This window comes from Carcharhinus amblyrhynchos, chromosome 6 (assembly GCF_965287045.1).
Source record: "Carcharhinus amblyrhynchos chromosome 6, sCarAmb.v2.hapA, whole genome shotgun sequence".
Taxonomy (NCBI): domain Eukaryota; kingdom Metazoa; phylum Chordata; class Chondrichthyes; order Carcharhiniformes; family Carcharhinidae; genus Carcharhinus; species Carcharhinus amblyrhynchos.
The window spans coordinates 38010667-38037107 of record NC_137329.1 but is presented as its reverse complement, the minus strand read 5'-3'; the positions used below and the strand labels follow the sequence as shown (position 1 = coordinate 38037107).

Here is a 26441-nt window from a genome sequence, read left to right as displayed (position 1 = left end):
ATGTATGGGAAATTGACTTCCTTCTGCTGCGTATGTGATCCTCCTCACCCAACTTTTCTCTGTGTTGTATACCAGGATGATTCAATGTACCCGAGTGAGGAGCACAAAAGATCGGCACCAACTTTATCTAACCTCAAACTCTTGAGTGGCAATTAAAATTTGTGCAACTGTTTTCCATTGTTGACTAGCTTTACACAACATCACTGAAAAATCTGCAGTGTCTGGGAGAGTCACAAATAGCATACCAAAATGCCATTTTCATTGCTACAATTTTACACAACAGTCAAAGCACATACTGGGATATCAAGAGAAAGAACACTACAAATACAGTGTTACAGCAGAGGTTGCAGAGAGCAATACAATGTTACCTCCTGAAAACCTAACCCAAATCACTTGCTAACTGAAACTATTGTGTGTGTACTGGTTTTACGTTAGGCAATTCATAAAGATTAAAACTGGGAATTTTACTATTATTGACAGCTGCTGAAGGGTTATACATAGTCAACAAAGCCTCAATTCTTTGCCAATAATTTACAGTTTCTCACCCACTGCCAGCTTTTCCCTCTGATCCATTTAGCTGTTTCTATTTCTTTTCACATAGTCTACTCATAGTGTTTTTCCACTGTGGTTTATTGAAGCAGACAAAATGAGATTCTATGCAAACAATATTCACTCCCCAGGGTGACAAGGGCTATTGACGGAAGTGAGACCTGAACTGTTCCACAGAACTATCCTGAAGCACTGGAACTGACAAATTCTAAATTTAAATATTTTAGGTTTTACCCTAGCCATAACACAAGATAGGATACAATCTCACAGTAACAGCATATTGTCTTGATGTATTCCAGAGTTGTATCCAAACATTGATTTCCAGCATCTGCTGCCAAGGTTTGAATATGGCCTTGCTGGGAAGTACAATAAAACAGTCAGCATGTTGGGTTTGATGTAGAAAAATTTTAGTCATATTTTAATATCTCAGCCAGCTTTAGTGATCCAGTTTTCTAACCGCCAGTTAAAGCCAGCCGCAGTAATTCGGACCCCTATCAAGCAATTTCTGGGAAAAACACGTTTTTAAAAGTAATCCATGCCATAACAGTGTTTGACGATAACTGTTTGAAGGAAGTTAGTGCAGATTTTTCGTAGATTCTTCCAATCACATTATTCTCTGTGGAGACTGTTTAGGACAGGAACTGCATCAACTACAAAAACTATACATTTGAGAAATTTTTGCACAACTATGGTAAATTTTTGATGTCAACATATTCCATGGAAACAAAATTAAAATGTAAGCAACTGACATTTGAACAAACTGGTCTTCAAATTGAGCGTAACGACTATAACCCTTCCGTTATCACAATTTTTTTTTTAGAAACCAGACTAAGAACAAAACAGCATGTAAAAACAAAACCAGATGATGGACTTTGAGCTACAATGCAGTAGAAAGTGGAGAGCACCTTGGATTCTCAATCCAGTCAACAAAATAATACAATGGATCTTTCTGCAATAACATCCCATAGGAATTGTGCACTGCAGTTCTTACTTCAGACTGATAATGAAACATCACAGAAACAGGACAATTGTCTCAAGTATATGTCAATCTGACCTAAAACACCCACTTTCCACATCATCTTGGCAGTTAACTTTTCTCCCTTTTGCAAATAAGCTACAAGTATACATACCGCTTCAAAGAAAAAGAGAAGTGTATTTAGACCAAGTGCTATTAATTACAAATCACATAAGAGGTATGACGATAATCAATGGAAGACAAAACTCTTCACAGATAAAAGTTGAACACACGGGCTGAATTTTCCCCACAGAGGCAAGAACAGGAATCAGGTCTGTTTTGGATCCCAAATCCACCTACAGTGGGAAACTGATTAAAGACAAGATTTTGAACATGGTTAAGCCCTTAATTTGCCAGGACATAGGTTCCCTGACTAATTAGGGGCAAAGGCAAGCGCTTAAAGCTTAAGTGACAATCAGAGGCCATCCAGCTTCAGAGAAGCACCTGACTGAAGTACAAGTAACTGGGAGAGCACCTCAAAAAGGTGGTACCCTTTCAGCCGCTTCTTAAAAAGCTTTGATTTAAAAAAAAATCACAAAAAGCAGACAGGAAACATGCATGTGTGGATGGGTATGTAAGTGGGTGGGTAAGAGGTGGCATTCCTTGGTTGTACTCTCACCCAGGCAAAGGAGGCCTATAGGCCTGCCAGGAGTGCTGGCACCCCAGCCTGCCACTGGGTGCTCACCTTCAGATACTTAATCTGCCCCTATCACTTTGGTGGTCTCTCTTCTAAAAGCAAATTACTGCAGATGCTGGAATCTGAAACCAGCACAGAAAACACTGGAAAGTCCCAGCATTTTGTTTTTGTTCACAGATGCTGTCAGGCCTGCTGAAAGTTTCCTGCATTTTCTGCCAAAATGGTTGACATTGAGAACAGGTTGCGAAAAATGCAGGCATGTTGGCCTCGTAACTTTCAGGCCCATCCACCTTCATTCCCAAACTCAGCAGGGCCTGAAAATTCAACCAATGTTCCTAACAAAAAGTTTAATCAGTATTACCAAGGCATATACCATTAACATAACAATTATCTTTCTCTTTGAAGATCTTCCCTAGAGTTCCACACTACTTACTCAAATGAGTTTAAACATGTGTTTTCTTTTTACTTCTCCCACTACACATCAAACTTAAGTCATCTTCACTCAAAACCACCACACACATTGTGGCAGCCTTTCCAAGCCTGCACCAGTTAGTTTGATTGAATTTCAACTCTGCGCAACAGATGGGATTGTTTTGTCTGTTTAGAGAGAATATATTTTAAGAATTAGAAGATTTTTATGAAATTAACTGCTTAATCACATTAAGACCACCTGTGTGTTTGACTATGAAATGGACCCACCCACTTGTTTGACAAATGTTGATTTTTTTTTACACAGAGGGTGGTGGGGGCCTGGAACTTGCTACGAAGGAGCTAGTGGAATCAGATACAATAATGACTTTTAAGAAGCATCTTGACAAATTCATGAATAGGATGGGAATAGACGGGTAGGGTCCCTGGCAGTGTAGGGGGGGGGGTTTATTTCACATGGGCAGCATGGTCAGTGCAGGCTTGTGGGGGCAGAAGGGCCTGTTCCTGTGCCTTAATTTTCTTTGTATTTTGATCTGTTTTCTTTTCAAGTTCTTTGATTTAGGATAGTGACATTGGTACAAAAAACTTTGCTCATTCTTGTGAGCGATGCTTCAATGTTATGGAATAGCCATGGGCCCATATTTTCATGACTGCATTCATATTGGCAGATCGAAAAGGCATACAGGATACAGATGCAAAAGTCCTGTACCTATTTTTGCCTACACAGATTTTCATCCCTGTGGGGGAAAACCTCACGTATAAGTTCGGAGGGAAATTTAAGGCTCAACTGCCTGCACTAGAAAAATAATTCAGACCCCATTTTCATTAACCTTGGTGCTGCAGAGGACACAAAAACACCTCCTTATCAAGGTGTCATAAATGCTGTTGGGAAGGCAGACAGCAGGTGGTGAAACATTATATAGAGTTACTCAAACTGTTAATAGTTTGCTTAAATTACCAGATCATCAAAGTGCTGGCCTTACAGTCGGGAGGTGGAAGGGAATAGTGCGAGGTCACCTCAGGAGCTGCAACTTTACCTGGCAGTAAACTGGGCACCAGGCAGACCAGCTAAGCCAACACAGAAACTGTCTCTCTCTAAAGGAAGCCTCCAATCAGAAAATCATATTAAGCTACCTGGATGAACATTAATCAGTATAGTCACCAGTGCAGGAGTGTCTAGACAGATGGTCACAGAAATCTGTGGAATCACGCAGGAGGAACTGGTGCCTTGAACCAACAGATGACAGGCTCAGACAATAAGTCAAGGTTATGGTAGACCAAAATCTTTTTGCAACTACTTCGTTCCAGGACTCTACTGCCAATCTGTGCAGCATTCCACAAATGGCAGTCCACTGCTGCACTGCAAGAGCCAAATTTCTCAAGGTGCAAGAAGCAATTGATTGCACATGTGGTGACCTCCACTATCAAGCCCAAATGATTTATAAACCAGAGGACATTCTGATTTATACAGACATTTTATTAATGGTGTGAGACAACAAAAGAAGATACCGGTAAGTATGCCTTGTGCAGAAGCTAGTGTCAGAAGGTGGCCTTACCTTGGGCCTGCAATACTATCTGCCTGCATCTGGAGCCTTCACAATCTGCAAGTTAGTCTGTAGCCGAAACCCACCTCCATGCCATGAAAATAGGGTAGGCGGGCACCCCCACAGTGCAAAGTAAATGTTGAGGTTTGGAAAATTCCTGACTCAACAATGAAAACTGGACCCATGGTGTGAAGTATTTCAATTTTACTAATGCTTAATTCATTAGATCAAACTTGTACCCATAGTAACTAGCAAGTAAGTGGAAAGGAAGTGAATAGTGTCAGTAATCCTCATATTTTCCATTCAGGATTTCATAAATCTGCTTACAGATTTATTCACTGCCATTCTGCTCAGCCCAGATTGTTTTTCTTTCAGACAGTGCCCCCCCCCCCCCCCCCCCCACCCCGCCTCCCCCACCACAAAATCTTGGAACTAGAAATATTTTTACTGACAATTCACTTTGCTCATAATCTTTGCTCATTTTCAGTCCCCAGAATTTTGTTCATAATTATGAAAAATGCAGTTCTTGTGATATAGGATATTTCTTAAATGATGAGAGGCTGGGACATGTTCAACTTTAAAGCAACTGAGGTGTCCTCGTTCATGAGTCACTGAAAGCTAATCTATGGGTACAACAAGCAATTAAGAAGGCAAATGGTATGTTGACTGTTATTACAAGAGGATTTAAGTATAGGAACAAAGGTATCTTACTGCAATTGCAAAGAGTCTTGGTCAGACTGCACCTAGAGTCTCGTGTGCAGTTCTTGTCTCCTTATTTAACAAAAGACATACTTGCCATTAAGAGAGTGCAACAAAGGTGACAGGAATGTCTCACAAATAAAGATTAAATTTACTGGGCCTTCATTCTCTAGCATTCAGAAGAATAAGAGGTGATCTCAGACAAAATTCTTACAGCTTAACAGGGTAGATGCAGGAATGACATTTCCCTAGGCTGAGGGCCGAGTTTGCTTAAATTACCAGAACATCAAAGTGCTGGCCTTACAGTCGGGAGGTGGAAGGGAATAATGCGAGGTCACCTCAGGAGCTGCAACTTTACCTGGCAGTAAACTGGGCACCAGGCAGACCAGCTAAGCCAACACAGAAACTGTCTCTCTCTAAAGGAAGCTTCCAATTAGAAAATCATGTTAAGCTATCTGGATGAACATTAATCAGTATAGTCACCAGTGCAGGAGTGTCTAGACAGATGGTCACGGAAATCTATGGAATCATACAGGAGGAACTGGTGCCTTGAACCAACAGATGACAGGCTCAGACAATAACAGTCAAGGTTATGGTAGACCAAAATCTTTTTGCAACTACTTCGTTCCAGGACTCTACTGCCAATCTGTGCAGCATTTCACAAACAGCAGTCCACTGCTGCACTGCAATAGCCAAATTTCTCAAGGTGCAAGAAGCAATTGATTGCACATGTGGTGATTGGGACAGAAACAGAGTCACAGAAGAGGAAGCAGGAGATTTAGGACTGAGAACAGGAATTTCTTCACCAGGAGGGTGGTGAATCTTTGGAACTCTCTTGCCCAGAGGGCTGTGGAGACTCAGTTGTTGAGTTTGTTCAAGACTGATCAATAGATTTATACATATTAAAAACATCACGATTATGGAGATAGTGCAGGGAAATATGAAGTAGAAGGTTAGTTATGATCTGATTGAATGGCGGAGCGGGACCGAAGAGCTGAACGGTCTACTCTTGCTCCTATTTCTTACATTCTTAACTTTAAAATGATTCCATTTTCCTCTTTCTTTGCCACTGTTCTAATGGAAATTAAGACTTCACAAATTTTCACTCAACCATCTGAATTTAAAATATGCTGTGTTGGTGACAAACTGTTGAAGATGCTTACAAAGGACTGAAAGGCACTCAACAGGCCCGATTTTACCATCAACTTGTGCCCATTTTCGGGTGCGAAAACTTGGTAAAGTCGGGCGTGAGGCAAGTAGCGTGATCCATGACCTCCATGCCCCTTCACAAGTGTCTAAAATGGCCATGATCAGGACTGCACTCGAAATGGGCATGACATCAATTTAAATGCGTCTGCGTGCGTTTAAAATGACTTAATGGGCTAGGCACTCAAACCTACCTGCATTTCCTCCTTTACAACCGCATTTGCCTATCCAGATTTGACATGAAACGTATATGATGCGCAAAAGTCTGATTTGGACGCTCCAGCTTCTGAGGAGTTAAATTCAGAGCTTTCAGCGGTTCTCTGACTCAGATCTGTGGTGGTGGGGGCTGCGGGTCAGATGGCTCTCTCGTAAGGAGGAGAAGAGGCGGGTCAGATGGATCTCTGGTTGGGGGGGTGGAGCCTGTGAGCAGGGCATTCTCTGATGGGAAGGGGGAAAGGGCAGTCTGCTGCCACACCGCATGCAATGCTGGGGGTGGGGGGTGAGGTGGAAGGAGGTGTTGTGCAGCAGCATTTCAGGTGTGTAAGTTCTGCTCACAGACTTCTGCAGCGTGATTCAGAATCAATGCTGTATTTTCAGGCAGTGTGTTTATAGGGGCGCCTGAGAACAGGTTTACAAGTCGTACCTGAAACACTCCCAGATTCAGCACTTACAATCAAAATGGTAAAAATCGGGCCGAACATGTGCTTGACTGTTGGGAATTTGTTAAAAAACCTGAGTGACTGAATTTTGTGGCCCTATCATGGCAGGGAAGGGCTCAAAAGTCTACAGACTTTGGTGGGACTGGAATATCCTGTCAGCAGAAGGGGTAGTAAAATTCCATCCTAGGAAATTAAAGATTTGGAATGTTAAAATATACTCTAAAATACACTCCAGAACGCTCAGCAAAAAAAAACTGCTTACATTTTGTTAAACCAAAAGTCCTAAATCTTCCAGTCTCCAGATCATTGTAGGAATTGCCCAGAAATTTGAAATTTTGATTGGTAATTCCCCTGCTGCCTAGGGCCTTCCAAAAAAAAGTCTCCAATTCCAACTTAGTCAGAGACTATGGATGATTCTGATTTATTTATCAGGAAATAGTGGACAGAAACAAACATTCAAGGCCAACTTTGAGGTAACTATATTACTGATCCCCTAAACATTCACTGTCTCTCCCACTCCTCCCTAACTATTCCAACTCCCCTCCTGACCACCGATCCCTGGGTTCCCTAACTGACTAGTCCATACCACCCAATCCTTCCTGAGTCTCCCCAACCCCTGTCTGACCTGACAGCTGCCCTGTCAGCCCAACTTGACGAGACCCTGAGGTGACAACCACCTCAACCTGCCTAGCTCTGACCCACCTAACCTAGCTGCCACCTTACCCACCAGCCACGCTATCCACTTACCTCACCCACCATTTATGCACCTACTTATTCACCCATACACTAACACACTGAAAAGCAGCTAAATATCCCAGCTTCTGATTGTGTTAGTGAACACTTACCAGAAGACAGCAGCTTGTGCAGTTAGAAGGCGGCTTGGCTTATCTTCCTGTTGGTCCAGTGTTACGAAGAAGCAGCTGGACTGAGAGTATGCTCCACCTTTCTTAAGGAGCAGAGATCGGAAGACCAGGGCAGAAATGTGGAACTCCAGCATATAAAAGTATGATCATGTGCACACATATCATGTAATAGTTATGTCTACTAATGATTTGGAGATGCCGGTGTTGGACTGGGGTAAACACAATAAGAAGTCTCTCAACACCAGGTGGACTTTAACCTGGTGTTGTGAGACTTCTTACTATGTCTGCTAATGGCAGACTCAGCACAGTAATAGTCCTCTTGGCTAAGTCACAATTCAAACCCACTTCAGGACTCAAGCCCTTAGTCCATGCTGACACTGAGAAGAATTTATCCATGGTTCAAAATCATTAATAAATAAACTTCAAAACTTCAACTTTCAAACTAAGACCCTATCTGCTTCTCAGGAGAATGTAATAGATCATGTGATAGTATTTGAAGACAATATTTACTTAATGCAGCAATTGCTTTGTTGCCAACTGTTTGCATGAAGATGGGCTACAAAGTTACCAGGGTTTGGTTAGAATCCTAAGACAGAGTAACAGAGTTTACAGAGACCAATGAAGCTCATTCTAGAGGTTTAGCAAATTTCAACGTAAATTATCAGATAGTGATTACCAGTCTGAAAGAAACAATATAAAAATTTAAAAAGTATTAATACAAATATTAGCCATAAATTTGTACGTTAGAATTACTGTCTCTATGGTCTTATTTACACAAGTTCTTTGCATTCCAAACTTGCTGGCAATGAATTTATCAGTTTCTTGCTTCATTAACTTGTTCACTGGATCATGCCATACAACACGATGGCAGATAATGTTTAATTCCTGCACAATCACGAGAACAAATGTCAATAATTTGTTAAAACAAGTTGTTACTGATGTGTACACAAACGATGAATGAATTTCAGCCAAATGTATGCTCAAGACTTACAGCACCCAACGTTCAAAGTTTGTACAACTTCACTAAATTTCTTTAAAATATTAGCCATAAAATGTGGCTTCAGCACTACAAGTGCCATTTTGGTTCCAAATGCCATCTGTGGCATGTGTGCACAATTCCGGCAGAGCAAGTCAGGATCCTTCCCTACTGGAGCAGGGAACATCTCCCAGCTTGCTGTCCAGCGTTGCATAAGGGAGATGACTGACATTATGCCAGTTAGCTCCTGCTGCTTCCAATGAATGACATCTTGGCCTGAAAGAGAGAGGGAAGTGTGTCCATGAGTGAGTCCATTAAGAGGTGCAGATTGGTTTTAAGTGATGGTAGCCTAGCATAAACTTGGCCCTCAGCTGAGGCACGCAAACATACAGCAGTACGGTTAGTATTGAGCTGCATGCAGGAATAATTAAATGAACAGGCAGCACAAAGTGTACATGCCGCCTGTATTTGAAGAAATCGGCATGGGTCTATCCCACTTTGTAATTGCCACAACTGTTTTTGGAGGCCAGTGAAATTTGTACCCAGTAATTCCCAACAACTGCAAGGGCTAGAGCCATTCATGTTAATCTACTTTACAATCACAACAACTTGCATTTACGTGATTTTTTTCAACATAGCAAAACATCACAAGGTGCTTCAGAAAAATCCGATCAGACAAAAAGTTAACAAAACCAAAGAATGGCAACATTATGAGGGGTAAGCAATAAACACGGTCAGAGAGAAATATTTAAAGAGGGATCTAAAGGAGACAGAGGTGGAGACATTTATGGAAGGAACTGCAGAGCTTCGAGCTGAGAAGGCAAATGGCATGGCAGCCATTGATGGGTGAAGGAAGTGGGAAAATGGCAAGGCAGCAGTGTTGGAGCAAATACAATTTCTGGGGGATTGTAGGAGCTTAGGGAGACTGGGAAGGGTTGAGGCCAAACAGAGATTTGAAGAGGAAGATGAGAATTTTAAAAAGGTGGCACTCAGCAACTGGAAGACTATTTGGGTCAAAAAACAAAGGACGACGGGTAAATGGGATTGTGTGCGAGTCACGCAATGGGTAGAGCAGTTTTAGATGAGCTGAAGTTTATGAAAGCGTAAAGATGGGAGGCTGGCTCAGCAAATAATGGAATAACTGAATTTGGGTGAGGGTTCTGCTGCAGATAAGCTGAGACAGAGGCAGAAATGGACATTATGATGCTCTAGTTCAGCCACTGCCCTGAAAGGGAGCTTTGGAATTGGGGCCAAGACAACGGAGATTGAGGCAAGGGCCAAAGATAATGGGGTTAGTCTTCATCCAAGACAGAAACTTGATATTTCAGCAGATCAAATGAGCTTGAGCATTCAAGAATTAATTACAAATTGTAGCAATCAATTTTAATCTAACACGTAGTATAACCATTAGAAGGACAAATCATTGATTTCAAATGCTTTATCACAATATACTTCAAAATGCACAAGTGTCAACATCAAAACTTCTAGAGGAAGTCTGACTCTAGATTTCCACAGGAAAATATCTTCTGCCAAATATGTTCTTTTTAAAAAAATTAAGTTCATCGCAGCAAAAACAAAACTTATGCATATTTTGTGTTTATATTTCCAAATAGCACATCTGATTGTGTAAAGCTGCAGCTAAAAGGTCACAATTTTGTGTCTCATTGCACTCCCATTGTAACCACTTCCTTTCGTATTTCATGCACAAGTCCATACAGTTTTGCTTCTTCTTGCAGAAAAGCAAATCTATTTGTCTCAAAGCGCCAATAAAAATCCTCAAATCCAATAAAGTGTTATGATTAATTTATTCTATGAGCTTGAAACTGTGACCTTGATCACAAAACTTTATTCAGGAAGCTCTCTGAGTTATACATTGCTTTGTGGGTTGTCAGCTTTTTTAGGATGCTAGATTAGCTGTTTAGAAACTGTTTTGTCAGCTTTTCTCTGACTTCTGTAGGTTGGCACAAAAATAACTGCTCTAATGGGAAATGTGGAATAAACAAATAGCAGCGGCAGGTTCTACCTTGTTAACAGCAACATTTTTTAAGATTTCCTTTAAACCAGATACAGAAGCAATTTCAATAAAATAGTGATTTGCAGGTTTCAAAATTTCTAACAGGAAACTGGAAGCAAATTCAGTAACAGGTGTGCAAGGAATGGAGTCATAAATATGAGAAAACCATGAAATAGAACTATTTATGATCACCAACCATATTGAATGTGCCTCAAGTAATGAAACAGAACCACCTTTATTGTGCCAACATTATTGTGTGCTGTAAGCATTCTATGATTCCATGCTTAACATTTACAGCTACAATGTGCAAGCCTGCAGACTATGCTACTATTGTCTGGAGAAATAAAGGGAACTAAGCATAGTTTCTGCATTTGGAATTATTGATGACCCCAACAAATAGTGTTACTGTGGCAACAGTGCAGCCTATTCCATTGTGTTACCACATCAGTGTTAACACTGCCTCTTCCCTTTCACAACCCAGTTGAAATAACTACAATTCCTGATGATGGATCTCTAAAAGTGGCTGTATCTCATCCACAACATGGTCAGCACTTAGCCTTTAGTATTACCAAAATAGATTAACTGGTCTCTGTGGTATTGTTGTTTTGTGGACACCTGATGTGCACAAATTGGCTGGCATGTTTTCCTGAAGTTGTTTGCAACATGCTGAGGTTGTGAAATGCATTACTTAAAATTAAAAAGTTTTTAGGAATAGTTATTTTCTACTACTGTAAAAGATGGCAAATCAATATTGATTCCTAGAAACTTGTATTCTAACATAATGGCAGGAACTTTAACCTTGAGCGAGAGTTTATGATTATGGGATGAGCGTGGATGTAAAACCTTCCCATTGATAAAATTGGTAGCTGTATACAATCTGATGAAATAGTGTGAGGGACTAAGATTTCACACTGCGTGTCTTACAAAAATATATAGAGATTTGCTTATTGGTATCTCTAAAAACTTCAAACTGGACAAATACCTAAATTGCTAAATCTATTCCTATTTGTGACCCTGACCAAAATGTAGTATAGAAGAAACTACCTGGCAGTATAGAATACACTCGCACCTCAACTTCACAGGCCAAAATTCAAATGGAATTACACAAAGGCCACATATATTTCATAACCTAGTTTGGCAAACAGGAGGCTGCTTTGTCTGCTAAGGCAAAGGGCCCACAATCTTCCTTTCAACTCTTAATGGATGAGACATTTAACACTCTGAAGGACATCGAGAAGGGTGACACATCCCATGTCAAAGCTAGTGTAGAGTGGTTGGAGTCATGTGACATAGACCTTTAGTTTGTAGAATTGGTAATATTGCTTTGTTGAACTGAAAAGTCTCAAGTCTGCTTGATCATCTGAATAGCAGTCTCGCAGACGAGAAGCTCTGGCCCAGGTTGGACAGAGGAGACCCCGTCTCCATTGTTTCTGCTGGAAATTCTGTACCATTGCTACAAAACTGATTCATCTCTGCATGCTTATCTCATCAAATGAAATTAACGCCACTGGAAAAAGTGAATCATTTAGAATTGGTTCTCATCTCGTTGAGCTCTGTGAAGAAATACCTTATTGAACATTGATTCTGCATTCTAGAAGCTTTCTGGTGGCAGAGGTGGCCCGCCATTAACCAGCTGTGGGATCTTTCAGTCTCGCTGGTCTCTACAGAGTTTTGCATGCTCTTTAACCTCTGCCACCAGGCAATGTACCTTGGAAGTTGCCACTGGCACGGCAAGAAAATCCCATCGGCGAGAAGTGGCAGACAATTTCAGCCAATATTTACTTTCTCCGTGGTCTTTACGTTGCAAATCTTCTTTTACTCTAACTCTCTTTTACAACATGAATAGAAAGGAAGCAACATTACAACACTCTTCCCTCTGAGTTTGTAAATAAACCCTCTGAGTTCATCCCATCTCAAATTTTCTGTGGGCTTTAGTACTGAAAAATGGATCACACCAAAACTGCTTACAAAAGCGGGAAGCAAATCAAAACAAAAACTGTTTAGGATGAATGAAGGGAAAAATTAGTGCTGTTTAAATAAATCCCCCCGTCTTGTTAGTGACAACAGCAAAACATTCAGAGTCACAGATGTTTGCAGCATGGAAACAGGCCTTTCGGCCGAACTTGTTCATGCCGCCCAATTTTTACCATTAAGCTAGACCCAATTGCCAGCATTTGAGCCTTATCTCTCTATACCAGTCTTATCCATGTAACTGTTTAAATGCTTTTTAAAAGACAAAATTGTACCTGCCTCTACTACCACCTTGAGCAGCTTGTTTCAGATACTCAACACTCTGAAAAATTGCCCCTCTGGACACTTTTGTATCTCTCATCTTAAACTTATGCCTTTAATTTTAGACTGCCCTACCTTTGAGAAAAGATGTTGATTAGCTAGCTGATCCATGCCCCTCATTATTTTACAGACCTCAATAAGATCACCCCTCAGCTCCTACACTCGGAGATAAAAATATCCTAGTCTATCTAACCTCTCCTTAAAACTGAAACCATCAAGTCCAGGTAACATCCTAGTAAATCTTCTCTGCAATCTATCTAGATTAATAATATCCTTTCTATAATAGGATGACCAGAACTGCACACAGTATTCCAAGTATGACCATACCAATGTCTTGTACAACTTCAACAAGACATCCCAACTCCTGAATTCAATGTTCTGACCAATGAAACCAAGCATGCCAAATGCCTTTTTCACCACCCTGTCCACCTGTGACTCCGCTTTCAAGGAGCTATGAACCTGTATCCCTAGACCTCCTCATTCTATAACTCTCCCCACTGTCCTACCATTAACTGAGTAAGATTAACCCTGGTTCAATCAACCAAAGTGCATCACCTCACGTTTCTCTAAATTGAACTCCATCTGCCATTCATTAGTCCACTGGCTCAATTAATCAAGATCATGTTGAATTCTAGATAGATAGCCTTCTTCACAGTCCACTCTGCTACCTTGCATCTGCAAACTTACTAACCATGCCTCCTAAATTCTCATCCAAATCATTAATATAAGTAACAAATAAAGTGACCCCAGCACTGATTCCTGACGCACACCGCTGGTTGGTCACAGGCCTCCAGTTTGAAAAACCACCATCTGTCTTCTGTCATTAAGCCAACTTTGTATGTATCCAATGGGCTACCTGACCCTGGATCCCATGAGATTTAACCTTACGCAACAACTCACCATGCGGTACCTTGTCAAAGGCTTTGCTTAAGTCCATACAGACAATGTCGACCACACTGCCCTCATCTACCTTCTTGGTTACTCCTTCAAAAAAACTCAAATCAAATTTGAGACATAATTTTCCCACTCACAAAGCCATGCTTACTGTCCTTAATCCTTGTGTCTCTAAATGCCTATAGATCCTGGCTCTCAGAATACTTTCTAACAACTTACCCACTGCAGAAGTTAGGCTCACCTGTAGTTCTTCTTAAACAAAGACATAACATTTACCACCCTCAAATCTTCAGGCACCTCACCTGTGGCTGTTGGTGATTCAACTATCTCTTCTAGTGGACCCGCAATTTCCTTCCAAGCCTCCCACAACCTCCTGGGATGCACTTCATCAGGTCCCAAGGATTTATCTACCTTGATGTACTTTAAGACTTCCAGCACCTCCTTCTCTGTAATATGTACATTCCTCAAGACATCACTATTTATTTCCCCAAGTTCCCTAACATCTGTGCCTTTCTCACCTTTTCTTGTTTCCTGAACTTCGTGCTCATAACATAAAACATATTAGTGTAGGAATGGAATATTTACTTCATGTATTCAGTTACCACATCAAGCAATCCCAGATAAAGCACTGCTTATGTCAGGCTCCCTCTGTTCTTTCCCAACAACTATCTCAAACTTGGATCCTAGATCAGTTTTACATTTCTGACAGCAATCAGAAAGGTGGTCAATTTGATGCAAATTAGGTATAATTTTATGCTGTCCAATGTTCACTTAAACTGGATTGAGACAGTCCAATTTATTTCACATAAATCCCTTGCAATCAGATAGATGAAATGGTAACTCTAATTTCAATACTTCTAAAACATACCAGCTGGCCATCAACGAACTATAGCAATTTACATTTATACAGCACCTCTTAACATGTAAAAACTTCCAAGGCATTTCACTAGAGTATTAACAAAATCTGACACCAAGTCACATGGAGCAATATTAGGCCAGGTGACCAAAAGCTTGGCCAAAGCTGTCATTGTGAAAGAGTGTCTTAAATGAGTAAAGAGAGTTAGCACAGGCAGCAACAACTTTAAGGGAGGGAATTCCAGAATTGGGTTCTTGGCAACTACAGGCCTGGCTGCCAAAGGAGGAGCAATTAAAATTGGGGATGTGTAAGAAATCAGATGGAGGAGCTCAAATATCTGAGCTTTGTAGGTCTGTATGTGATTAGAGTGGGGAGAGGGCTATTGAAATGATGAAAGTTTTAAAATGGAGGCATTGCTCAACCAGGAACCAATATTGATCAAGAAGCAAAGGGGTAATGGGTAAACTGGACTTGGTACAAGTTAGAGTATGGATGGGAGGAATCTGACCAGGAGTGCATTGAAAGAGTCAAATCTAGAGGTAATAAAAGCAAGGTTGAGGGTTTCAACACAAGTTTAGCAGAGGTAGTCAGGTAATGTTACGGAACTGGAAGTAGGTGATCTTAGTGATGGTATTTTTATGTGACAGGATGCTCACCTCAGTTTCAACATACGAGAACAATCTGGTTCAGCTTCAGATAGTTGCCATGGAGAGGGATAGAGTCAGTGGCTAGGGAAGACTGTGGTGGAGTGCATGAGCAAAGGCCTACACCTTCCTCAGATTTAACTGGGAAGACATTTCTACTCATCCAATATCAGATAAACAGTCTGACCCAGTTGGAGCGTTCAAGTGAAGTGATGATGAGATAACTTTTGTGAGTCATCTGAAAATGTGTGGAATCTATCATGTTTTTGGATAATGTCACAGAAGGTAGCATGCAGGGGAGAACTAGGGAGAAACAAGGACAGATCTTTGGGAAGCACCAGAGATAACTGTATGAGCCGCAAGTGAAACTTTATTAATGATTCGCTGGACAATTGGACAGATACAAGAGGAACGAGGCAAATGGAAGATTGAGCAGGTGGCATAGTGGTTAGCACTGCTGCCTCATAGTGACAGGGGCACAGGTTTAATGCCAGCCTTGGGTGACTTGTGTGTAGTTTTCACATTCTCCCCAGTCTACGTGGGTTTCCTCCAGGTGTTCTGTTTTCCTCCCACAGTTCAATTAGGTGAATTGGCAAGTAGGTGCCCAAATTGTCTCTTAGTTTCCAAAGATGTGTAGGTTTGGTGAATTGGCCATGGCAAATGTGCAGGTCTACAAGGATGGGCGGAAGGGAAGGCCCGGGTGGGATGCTCTTTCAGAAAGTCAGTGCAGGGTCTGTGGGCTGAATGGCCTCCCTCTGCACTGTAGGGGAATGATGTTCTCCACTCCATTCTCCTCCAACATGTCAAAGGTTGAAGATCAGTAGAGTAGGACAAATATGTACAGTTTACCATGGTCATGGTGAAATAGGATATCATATGTGACTCTGATAACAGCCAATTTGGAATTACAATAATGGTGAAAACCTACTTAGAGAGATTCAATGATAGACACAAGATGGACTCGGATTTGGGAGGCAACGGCACATTCAAAGAATTCAGTGAGGGAAGAGAAATTAAAGACGGGAGAGCAGTTTGCAAAGTGATAGGGGTTAAACGTTGAAGGGGAAAAAGGACAATACCTGGAGTTGTGAGAACATTGCAACATCAAATAAAATGGAGTCAAGGAAGGAAGTTGGGTAGTCAGCAATTTAGTGGGAAAAGGATCGAGTGAATAGGAGGTGGGTCTCATGAACAAAGTAAACTCAGAGGGTACAAGTGTTGAAAGGAGAGAAATGAGGGAAAGCTTAGGGCTAAGGCCGGAGATCCTTGGAGGAAGTGTGGCCTAGGAGGCAAGCAGAAGGAGCAGAGACAGCTGAATAAAATATCTGTCCAACTTGGTAAGAGACTGGCAAAAAAAGGAGCCCCCCACCCCTTGCAAATGGGTATAAAGATTTAATAATTTCTGAAGATAATTTAAAATTAAGACAAACTTACCCGAATAGAAAATGTGTCCTGGTTAGTCTGTTTGGATTCCCCTTTATTACAGGTCATCTAACAAGACAGAAAGCAACTCATTTTTAAAAGAAATGAAAAGTAAAGCAAGCCTATGCCCCGTTTATATTTGGTGCTCCTCTCCCATCCCATCGTCCCACTACACAAAAAACCCACTAATGCAGTCGCTAAAAACTGATCTGAGATTCAACATCTAAAAATATTAATGCTAGGGCACAAATACAATGCTGTGCCTTTAAACGTACAGATGTCAGTAACTACAAATTTTGTAAAAAGTAGTGCCACCTGGGTTTAAGCCAGGTCGTTTGGACCAAGAAATATATTAACAATTTTGCTGTCATATTACTCATCTTGTACTCCTCTAGAACCTTTTGCCAGAAGTTGAATATTTGGCAAAAATACTGTTACAAGCACAGAATAGAGGGGGAGTGTGAAACTACACAAAAAATAAATCAAATTTTCATAAACATCCATTTAAAATCTGTGTTACAGCAAGATAGACAAACTACATCAAAGAGATAGATAAACAAGTGGGCAGTAAAGACTGGGACTCAACAGGGCAAGTGCACAAGAGATGCACATATATGCAGGCAGGGAATCACACTGCTAATTTATAGTAATGTTTTTACATTAAAATCAGACCTTTTCTTCAAATAATCATAATGTATTTTTGAAGTAATTAACAATTTCGCTCAGATTTGTGCAGCGATAGAGAGGCTCCCCACCATGGCAAAAATAACGGAAATTTCTGCAAGTCCTGCTCCCAAACAAGGCATTTCCTATTTTTGTGGGGACAGGACTGGAGTCTATGCAAGTGTGTTCTATGGAAGTATTTAAATCATCAGCTCCCTCTACTGAGGGTAGATTTTGGCAGACCAGAACCCCAAGACCTGGTGTGAACTTGGCGGATTTGTTTCGATAGTCAGGAAGGTAAGGCACACCATTGGATACAGTCCTGGTAGACTTTTGAGTGAGGCAAGGAATCTTTTAGGGAGGGGAAAGACAACCTCTGAAATTGTTAAACACAAACATGTGTGCATAAAAATTGCATAAACTCATTGGAAATGTCAAGCTGTCAAAGGAATTTAACTCTGACGGGTTTCAAATTTTTTTTACCAAAGTGTGACGTTAAAAAGAATCGGCCCTGGTTATTTCCAGGTGCAGCAAGCCGAACTTAGAATCTAGCCTGCTCCCAGAAATGAAAATTGCTATCGGCTGCCAGGTGGTCTCCCATCTCTGCATTCCAAACTCAGGAGTAAAATGGGCCTTTGTACTTCCAATAGTAAAGATTTTTCAAGTTTCTGACGGGAATTGGAAAAACTAAAGATTACACAAGAATTCTCTGTACTTTCATCCACAAGACATTCTAAGTAGTTGAGATTTACTCAAACATAAATGAATAGGTTTTTTTGTGGCATTCCACTCACTTACCACCTCATGAGAAATTTATAGAATCAGATTATAAAATAGAAACTATTATGATGGGTGCAAGATGTTGAGACGCTTTACAGCAGATTCAATGTCAATTCATAGTCAGTATAAGCAATTGCAAACAGCAGTTACCTATGGAGCCCTTTGACCTCAGTAGATACACAGATTCCCATAGATGGGAAGGTTTTTAAATGAAGGCTCACTGGAAACAAGTTGTAAATTTTTTGCCAAACATTCAGCACGAATGAATTTTGGGCTTTATTTGGTTTTCCAGGATTTACAAATAAAAGTTATCTTTAATGTAACCAGTCATCCATTATTATTTACATGCATAATGTTGTACCGTGTTTAGCTTTTCCCCAGGTGGCACATTGCTTTTTACACAAAGAGATCTTTAATTCTTACATTCTTCCCTTTTCCTTACAACAGGTCACTTTTCTCTCACTTGCTGTCACCCTCCATTATACTGACTGAGGCCAGCAAGCACCCTGCTCCCAGGGTTCTACCAATGCCACACATGGGTCAGCTAATGGAGCCACAAGAGTAACCCAGGCCAACTTACTCTACATTTTATTTCCCCTTAAAAAGGGAATTCTATGCTTTCACTTGGCAGTTCTCCTCCCTTGAGGCTGAGAACTCACGATGGGAGGAATCACAGGTTAGGGTCTGGTATCTGACCACTCTTTAATTAGTCAATGCATTCTTCTGCATGGCCGTTTGATTTTAGAAGTTTCAAAACAGGAAGGCATTTTTTTTGTGCTAAACCGAACTGCACTGTCTGCTATCAAGCATATTCCAAAACCATTATGTAAACCAGTTATACAAAAGCCTAAATTGAAATTACTTCCAAAATAAAAAAAATTACACTTGAGCAAAATATTTTTACAGTGAACTTAAAGGTCCAATTTAAATAGAGACAAAAATATAGTAGGATTTGTTTACAACTGTAGAAGATGCTGCAACGTCAGAGATCAGATACTGTACCGTGAATCGTGTCTGTCACCTGGAAACCAGAGTGCTCAAGGCACGATCGCAAAGGCACGATCGCATGGGAGCCTGCAGCAGAGAACATATGCAAGTACAGCCAAGGTGGTATAGAACCCCCACAACATACGCAACTCCACACATCAGACATTACGGCAAAGACGTCACAGATTGAGATCCGGTTTCTTTCAAAGATAATTTTAAATGATATCATTTTACAAGATTTCTTAAAAATTATCAATAAACCAACCAGTCTAATTTGCCTAGTCAGATTTCAATTCTTGAGGGATGGCCTATCACATTAGATGGGATTAATTTGGTCATACTTGCAAGTCCAAATGGCTTTTTGTTGACAGATTAACCAAGCCCAAGTTGGTTTAAAAATACAGTACTAACAGCTGAGCTGGGTATAAGTCTGGACATCATGAAGTTTATTTGAAAAACATCAAATTTATAACAACATTTACAATATTATGCAAATAATTGCTGCCTTGTTGTAGTACCATTCTTGTTTATATTTTTTGCGAAGCAGATTTAATTTAATTTTTCCAAGTACTTTTTCTAACTTGAAAAACAGAATTCTACTAGATACTGCAGTTGATTTGAATAGTAGAACACATGGTACAAAGCTAAAAGAGGTGTGGCAACAGCAAAAGATTTACTGAATCAACAAAGCTTCTCCATTGTGCTTCAGTCTTTTAGCTCATTATCCAAACAGTAATTTACACATCTTCCATTTTTCTATCTAAAGGTTTTGTTCAGCAACAAAGTTACATATTTGGACACGAAACCTCTCAAGCCACTACAACTTGGGCATTGACCAGGTGACATTACATGATGGCAAACTAAAGATGAAACAAATTTATGATTTTATTATGTTCCATAAGTTTGTAGTAGTTAAAGATCTATAACGAAATGAATTTGGCAAGCTATTTTAACTGCTGGCCATCAACAGTAGGCTGGATTTACTTACCAGTGCCTTTAAAGTTGTAACTATACTTCATATTTTAGTTCACTTGGCCAATTAAATGCATTCTAGAAATTTATTATTCCTGAACCCACAAATATAATTAGGTTTCAAACCTGTGCTTGAATTTGAAACATTTGTTATCACAATCAACCTAAATCCTTTGCACGGATTACGCAACTCAGAAGTAAAAGTTGATCACGTGATTTCAGATCATATGACCATCACATGCTTTTAGTCTTGGCTTGCCCAATTTTAACCCTTTGGCTTGCCCAATTTTCTCAAACATATTTCTACAGGCACCAGGCTCCCTGAGATACATCTTTGCCCAAATGGCCATTCTCTCATGTGTGAAATTTAGCCATGAGTGTCAGCTGGCTATTAAGTGCATTGCAACTTAACAGTTGAGATGGCTCAGTCATCACCGGATGTTGAAATTCAATTCCAACTAAAAGCTGTGGTCAGGAACAGGAACCATTGAGGTCTAGTCCCCAACCTGAAATCAGCTAACAATGTATACATTTAAGATTAAATGTTATTTTCTGCTTTGCATAGCTTGCTTTTCACTGGATAAACTTGCTTAGCCTTTAGGTCTCACTTGTTTTATCAATTGTAATATTATTTACTTGTACAGAATTATACAGTTAAAATAAAATTGCCAGTTGAGATCTACTGGAAACAAATTTATCTCATGACCTCAGGAATGACATAACTCACTCACCCTTTGGGAATGTTGATTAAGTCTCAGCACAGCTCTTCCCCAATCAGAAATCCTCTGCAAGTGCTCAACAAAAAAATGACTTTTTCATCCTAAACAAAGACTGTAAGCACTGACAGCCTGCACAAAAATTCTACAACTATCCCCATTTTAGATTCCAGCAATTAAATAAAAAGGTAAAATTGATCATGACCACTGTGTTTGCTACATACCAGCACTAGGATTATATTTTTAAAAAGTATTACATTGCCTGACAAATTAAAATCTTATAAAGGGAGTTAGCTACACACTTCTCCATGTCTCTCAACAACATAAAATTGTTACCAAATTTTATGTTTCAAGGTAACTTGGAAGAAGACAATCTGTGCAGAAATATTTTATTCCTCATACAAAATTATAAAATACTCCTTCAGTGAAATCAGAAACTTTGACCTCAATCCACTGTACAGCAGGAGGGGTAGTTCTATACAAACTATTTGCTTCCAAGTTTAAAGCATTAAACAGAGGAACAAGAAGTTGTGGAGAGACACTGACAAGTTGTACAAATATATGCAACATTTGTGATTATGGGACAACTCAGTAGGATGTATTTACTATTTATTTATTTTGAGCCATAACACCAACTCAACCAGGCACAGCATACAATAGAACTGCTGTTCATCTTTCATACTGGGAGGTCATATATTTCAATACCAACTTGTACTGTAGCATATACACAAAGTAAAAACCAAGATATATGCCTATGATTTTTCACTAATCCGTTTTTTTTTGGTTATTAATCTTGCTATAATATTCATTCAATTATGATTATCACTTTTTTCAACATTTATGTTACTGGCGGTATTGGAACTTTAAGTATTATTCAAATCATGTACACAGCAAATATTTTTGTTCAAACATGGTGGTTAGAAAATAAATAAGCAGCCAGAATTGAAATTCTACACAGTCAACTATGTTCCTTTGACAATAAAAACAGCTCTATTTGCTCTAGTTCAGTTTTGAAGATTAACTTCCCATTATAAACACGCAATATGTATAAGATATTCAATTTAAATAATAAAACTGAAATCTTGCATTGAAAGTTTAATGGCATGTGCAAGTTCAGGTGCATTTGAGTCATGCAGTCAAGGATGATTCCAGGTTTAATCTCACTCTCTGTCAAGTGAGTTAACTTAATCCTGAAATGACAACAGTGGCACATGGGAATGGGGTCATAATTGAAAGAGGCAAAAAAATTCAACCAAGGAATCTGATCTTAATCACTACCCAAAAATCATTTTGGAAAACGTGCAGTTGGCCGATGGTTACGGCAAAAATCAAACGCAGGACAAATAACCTGGAATATCAATGGTTTAAAGGCATACCTGAATGAGGGCTGCCAGCGCCCCACTGAACCCACCTGTATGAATCATATTCAGGAGGTGGGTATGGAGCTGGTGAAAAAGAAGCACCTGTAACTTTGAAACCTCAATATTTAGTGATCTCAATGTTTTCACAACACAAGTTACAGAAAGAAAAAAAACTTTAAATATTTCCAATAGCACTGTTCTTTCCTAATCAAAAAAAAATCAATCTTACATTTGACTGTAAAACAAATTTTAGATGAAGTCTAAAGAATATTTTAAGACTTCAATAATAGATTATTTTATTGGCTTCAAGGGATAAAGGAAGAATACGATTATTGGGTTTGTACAGGTGATCAGGTGACACTAATTTGACACCAGTGAACTCTGCTCTTCATTTATAATGCAAGACAGGAGAAAATCTACTCATGACAAAATAAATAGCATCTTGAATGTTGAGATTAGAATAGTAGGGGTATGGGTTTCATTCAGGGAGAGAGAAGTGAAGTTGTAAATGGAAGGCAGAAACTTAGGAAGCAAATATTCAAGGTCTAGGAAAATGCAAGAAAATAAATAATTATTCAAAGCAAGGTGTCTGGTAAATAAGGCAGATAAGTGGGCACTGACACCATGTGAGTATAGCTATTACTGAAACATGGTTTAAAGGGTAGTGATGACAGCTTAAGATTTCTGGTTACAGAAATATGAGAAGGGGGTAAAATAGGAGGGCAGATCAATAATTTAGACTCAAGTGTAGGCGAAAATGGTTAAGAAGTTTGCAGATGATGCAAAAATTGGCTGTGTGGTTGACAGCGAAGAATAAAGCTATAGACAGCAGGACATTAACAATGAACTGGTCAGGCGGACAGAAAAGTGACAAATGGAACACAATCTGAACGAATGCGAGGTAATGCACTTGGTCAGGGTAAGCAAGGCAAGGGAATAAACAATAACTCAAAACATACTGAAGTAAAGGAACAGAGAGATCTTGGAGTACAAGTCTACAAGTTTCTAAAGGTAGCAGGACAAGTAAATAAAGGTGGTTAAGACATATGGCACACCTTCCTTTAGCCATCACTTGTTTTCCACTTTTCAAAAACTTTTTCATTCTATCTCATCTTTCCAATATCCAATACAAGATCAATAGAAATTTCTTCAAGTAAATATTGGGAAGGCTGAAGCCGTTATTTGGTGGTCGCTATTTAAAATTACATTCCCTAACTACTGACTCCATTCCACTCCTTGGCAACAGTCAAGACTTAATCTGTTCACAGACTGTGTGTTTATACTTGATCCAGAGATGAGCTTCCAACTACACTGTCATCAATAATACTGCCTATTTTAACCTCCATTTCTTCACCCATCTCAATACATCTGCTACTGAAACCCTTATTCATATCTTTATTACCTCTAGGCTTCACTACCCAAGGCAGTTCTGACTGGCCTCTCACATTATAGCTTCAATAAACTTGAAGCCACCCAAAATGCTACTGCCCTAACTCACACCAAATCCCATTCACCTATCACCCCTGTGCTCACTAACCTACTCTAGCCAGTGGTCAAGCAACAACTTCAATTTAAAATTCAATGTTTTCAAATTTCTTTATAGTCCCACCCTTCCTATCTCTAGAATCTCCCCCAGCCACACACTCAGTTACCTACACTCCTCTAATTTTGGCCTTTTGGGAATCCCAAATTTTAATTGCTCTGCCATTGGTGGTTGCACCTTCAATTGCCTATTAAGCTCTGCAATACCTTCCCAAGGCCTATCTACCTCGCCTTCCTTCTATGACCCTAGCTCCTTGACTAAGCTTTTAGTCATCAACCTACTCTCAGTTTATGGGGCTTAGTATTATATTTTGTTCTCTAACGTTTCTGCAAAGAACCCTGAGATGCTTGATTATGTTAAATATGTGTTGTCATTGTAATTTATCAAGATATATAACAGCAAGAAAATTCTGCTAGAATCGTCTAAAACACTAGTTGAACCATAAATAGACTACCGAGTACAGTTCTGGTCACCAAATTACAGCAAGGATCTGATTGCACTAGAGAGGATACAGAGGAGATTCAAGAGGATACTGCAGGAATGAGGAGTTCAGGTATGAAAAAGACTGTATAGGCTGCACTTGTTTCTTTTGATACAGAGGGTACTGAAGAGAGATTAAATTGGGGATATAAGTTCTCAAGGCCTTGTTAGAGTGATCACAACCAGGCTGAAATAAATATAAATTTAAAATAACGGGCAGAAGGATCAGAGGAGAACTGGTTTCATTCAGAGGTTGAAGATCTGAAATTCATTGTTTTAAAAAAAAATTTCCTGGGAATGCATTTCAAGGGCTGTAACCTATCAAGAGCTGGAAAGTGGGATTGGATGGATGGCTCTTTTTGGCCAGCAGTCGCTATGAGCTGAATGGCCACCTTCTATATCGATATTTCCATTTAATTTGAACCTTCCAAACCCAATTTAAATAAATTACAGCACATTATGCATCATTTTACTGGTAGGCACTCCAACACTGTAAGCATGTATTATATCTAATTTACCATTTACATTTGGAAAAGAATGAAGTAATCTCCGTACCTTTTGTTAAAACATTAAAAGATCATCTTTCTCTACCTTCTCATACCAATCAACACCATTGAATGAGTAGAAAGGACTGGTAGGCACTTCGCTCCTATGCCTCCTCTATACTCAGATTGAGTGCGTAGTAATGGATGTTGAGGTCAGGAGTGGAAGGCAAATATTTGGTCACAGACCCTTAAATTTTCCTTTCCTCTGGACAACCATTTTGTTTCCAATTTACACCTTCCTAAACACAGCAACTATGATCAGATATTTACTGAAAAGGAAATAAGAAGAAAGTACAATATCTTTTTTTTAAAAAAGCTGTTTCATACAGCAATCAATATGTTTTCAATTTTGCGTTATACAAATCAAACGAATTGTGCAGTTTAAACTGCAAGCATGTATATGCCATGCCAGTTTTGGCACATGAAGTTCTGACACTATCCGGAATTTCTGTAAAAAGATAAAAAAAAGATATATTGTAGAATACTTACTGCATCATTCTGCAGAGAATGCAACCAGAAGTATCAACATAAACAGAATCTATAGCTGTACTTAGTTTGTGCAAACTGACATTTTATTTTACTGTCAATATTTCATTTGATTACAAACATTATCAAATCTGAAGATGTTAACAAACTGAAAAGCTGAAAGTTCGTCGAGAAGTTTAACATTGTCTTTACTCAAATATTTAAACTGTAAATTAACCAACCTTGATTCATTCCAATGATACAGCTTTGGAACAAGGTTGGTTTGTAACTTAATATCATTGCCATCAATTCTGTATTTAATTTCTATGGAATTCCTAGCACAGTTGTCAGTTAACAAAGAAAACCTTCCACATATGACTAAGACAAAATTATTTCCATAGCCCTACCCATAGATTGTCAGCTAATTGCGCAGGAACAACTTTATGTTGTTATCTGGACTTGTTAGGGTAGATTGTGACAATTTTTTATTGCAAAATTGAAACTGATCATTACATCTGTGCCTACTAAAAATATTTCAGATTTGGGCATGGGGGGTAGGTTGCACATCAGTTCATTTCCGCTTCCTTATTAGTACTGTGATGCACAGCAATATAATCTACTTATATTAAAGCATCACATTATGGCAATTTCATTTGGTCATATGATTCTCTCCCACTCTGCCTCCTCCCCCACCCCTAGTAGCATGTATCTGTTTTTGTTGGCAAGATCCAATCTAAATGGCAAGCAGGAGCTCTGTGCATCAGTTTTGAGTTATGTTACAATAAAATGTTTGGTTTTTATTCAGCTATTCTTTGTGGATATGAAGACGCTGAACAAGTTAAGTTTTCCAATGAACATGCTTGTTATTACGAATACAAAATTCATATACATTGCTTAGAATGTATATGAAGGAAGTTAACAGCATGACTTCTATGAAGATACAGAATGAATAAGTAATTAGCAGCGGACACATTTTGACTCACACTCACATTTTAAAATGTTATAACTATATTAAAAGACATTCAGTTGGAAATATTTGAACTTTTGAGTGCATTCTGCAATACAGGAACACAGATTTTCAATGTGGACAATGTGTGAATTATGCAGATCTTTAACCAGACAGAATGAAGTGAAACAATTAAGTACATACCACAGATATTTCTCCCAAGCTAATTATTAAACCCCATGCATTTTTTAGATGGAATTGTAAGAAGTGTATTAAGATACACT

The 26441-nt window shown here is 39.4% G+C and overlaps 1 protein-coding gene across 4 annotated transcripts in view; it reads right to left on the bottom strand.

The window, feature by feature from the left end:
* LOC145343834 (choline kinase alpha-like) overlaps positions 1–26441 on the bottom strand; it is a 61807-nt gene that overhangs the window by 22974 nt on the left and 12392 nt on the right. The window contains exons 1-3 of one of the 4 annotated variants that reach the window (XM_080190239.1): positions 20833–25067; positions 19145–19329; positions 16712–16768 (exon numbers count right to left, since the gene is read on the bottom strand). The exons of 1 other annotated variant lie outside the window; for it this stretch is intronic. In XM_080190239.1, coding sequence (XP_080046365.1) covers positions 16712–16768 — 57 coding nt within the window. In that variant the 5' untranslated portion in view covers positions 19145–19329; positions 20833–25067. Of the gene's footprint in view, positions 1–16711; positions 16769–19144; positions 19330–20832; positions 25068–26441 lie in introns of those variants that run through there. 2 more of the 4 variants (XM_080190240.1, XM_080190237.1) reach the window with 2 other exon arrangements.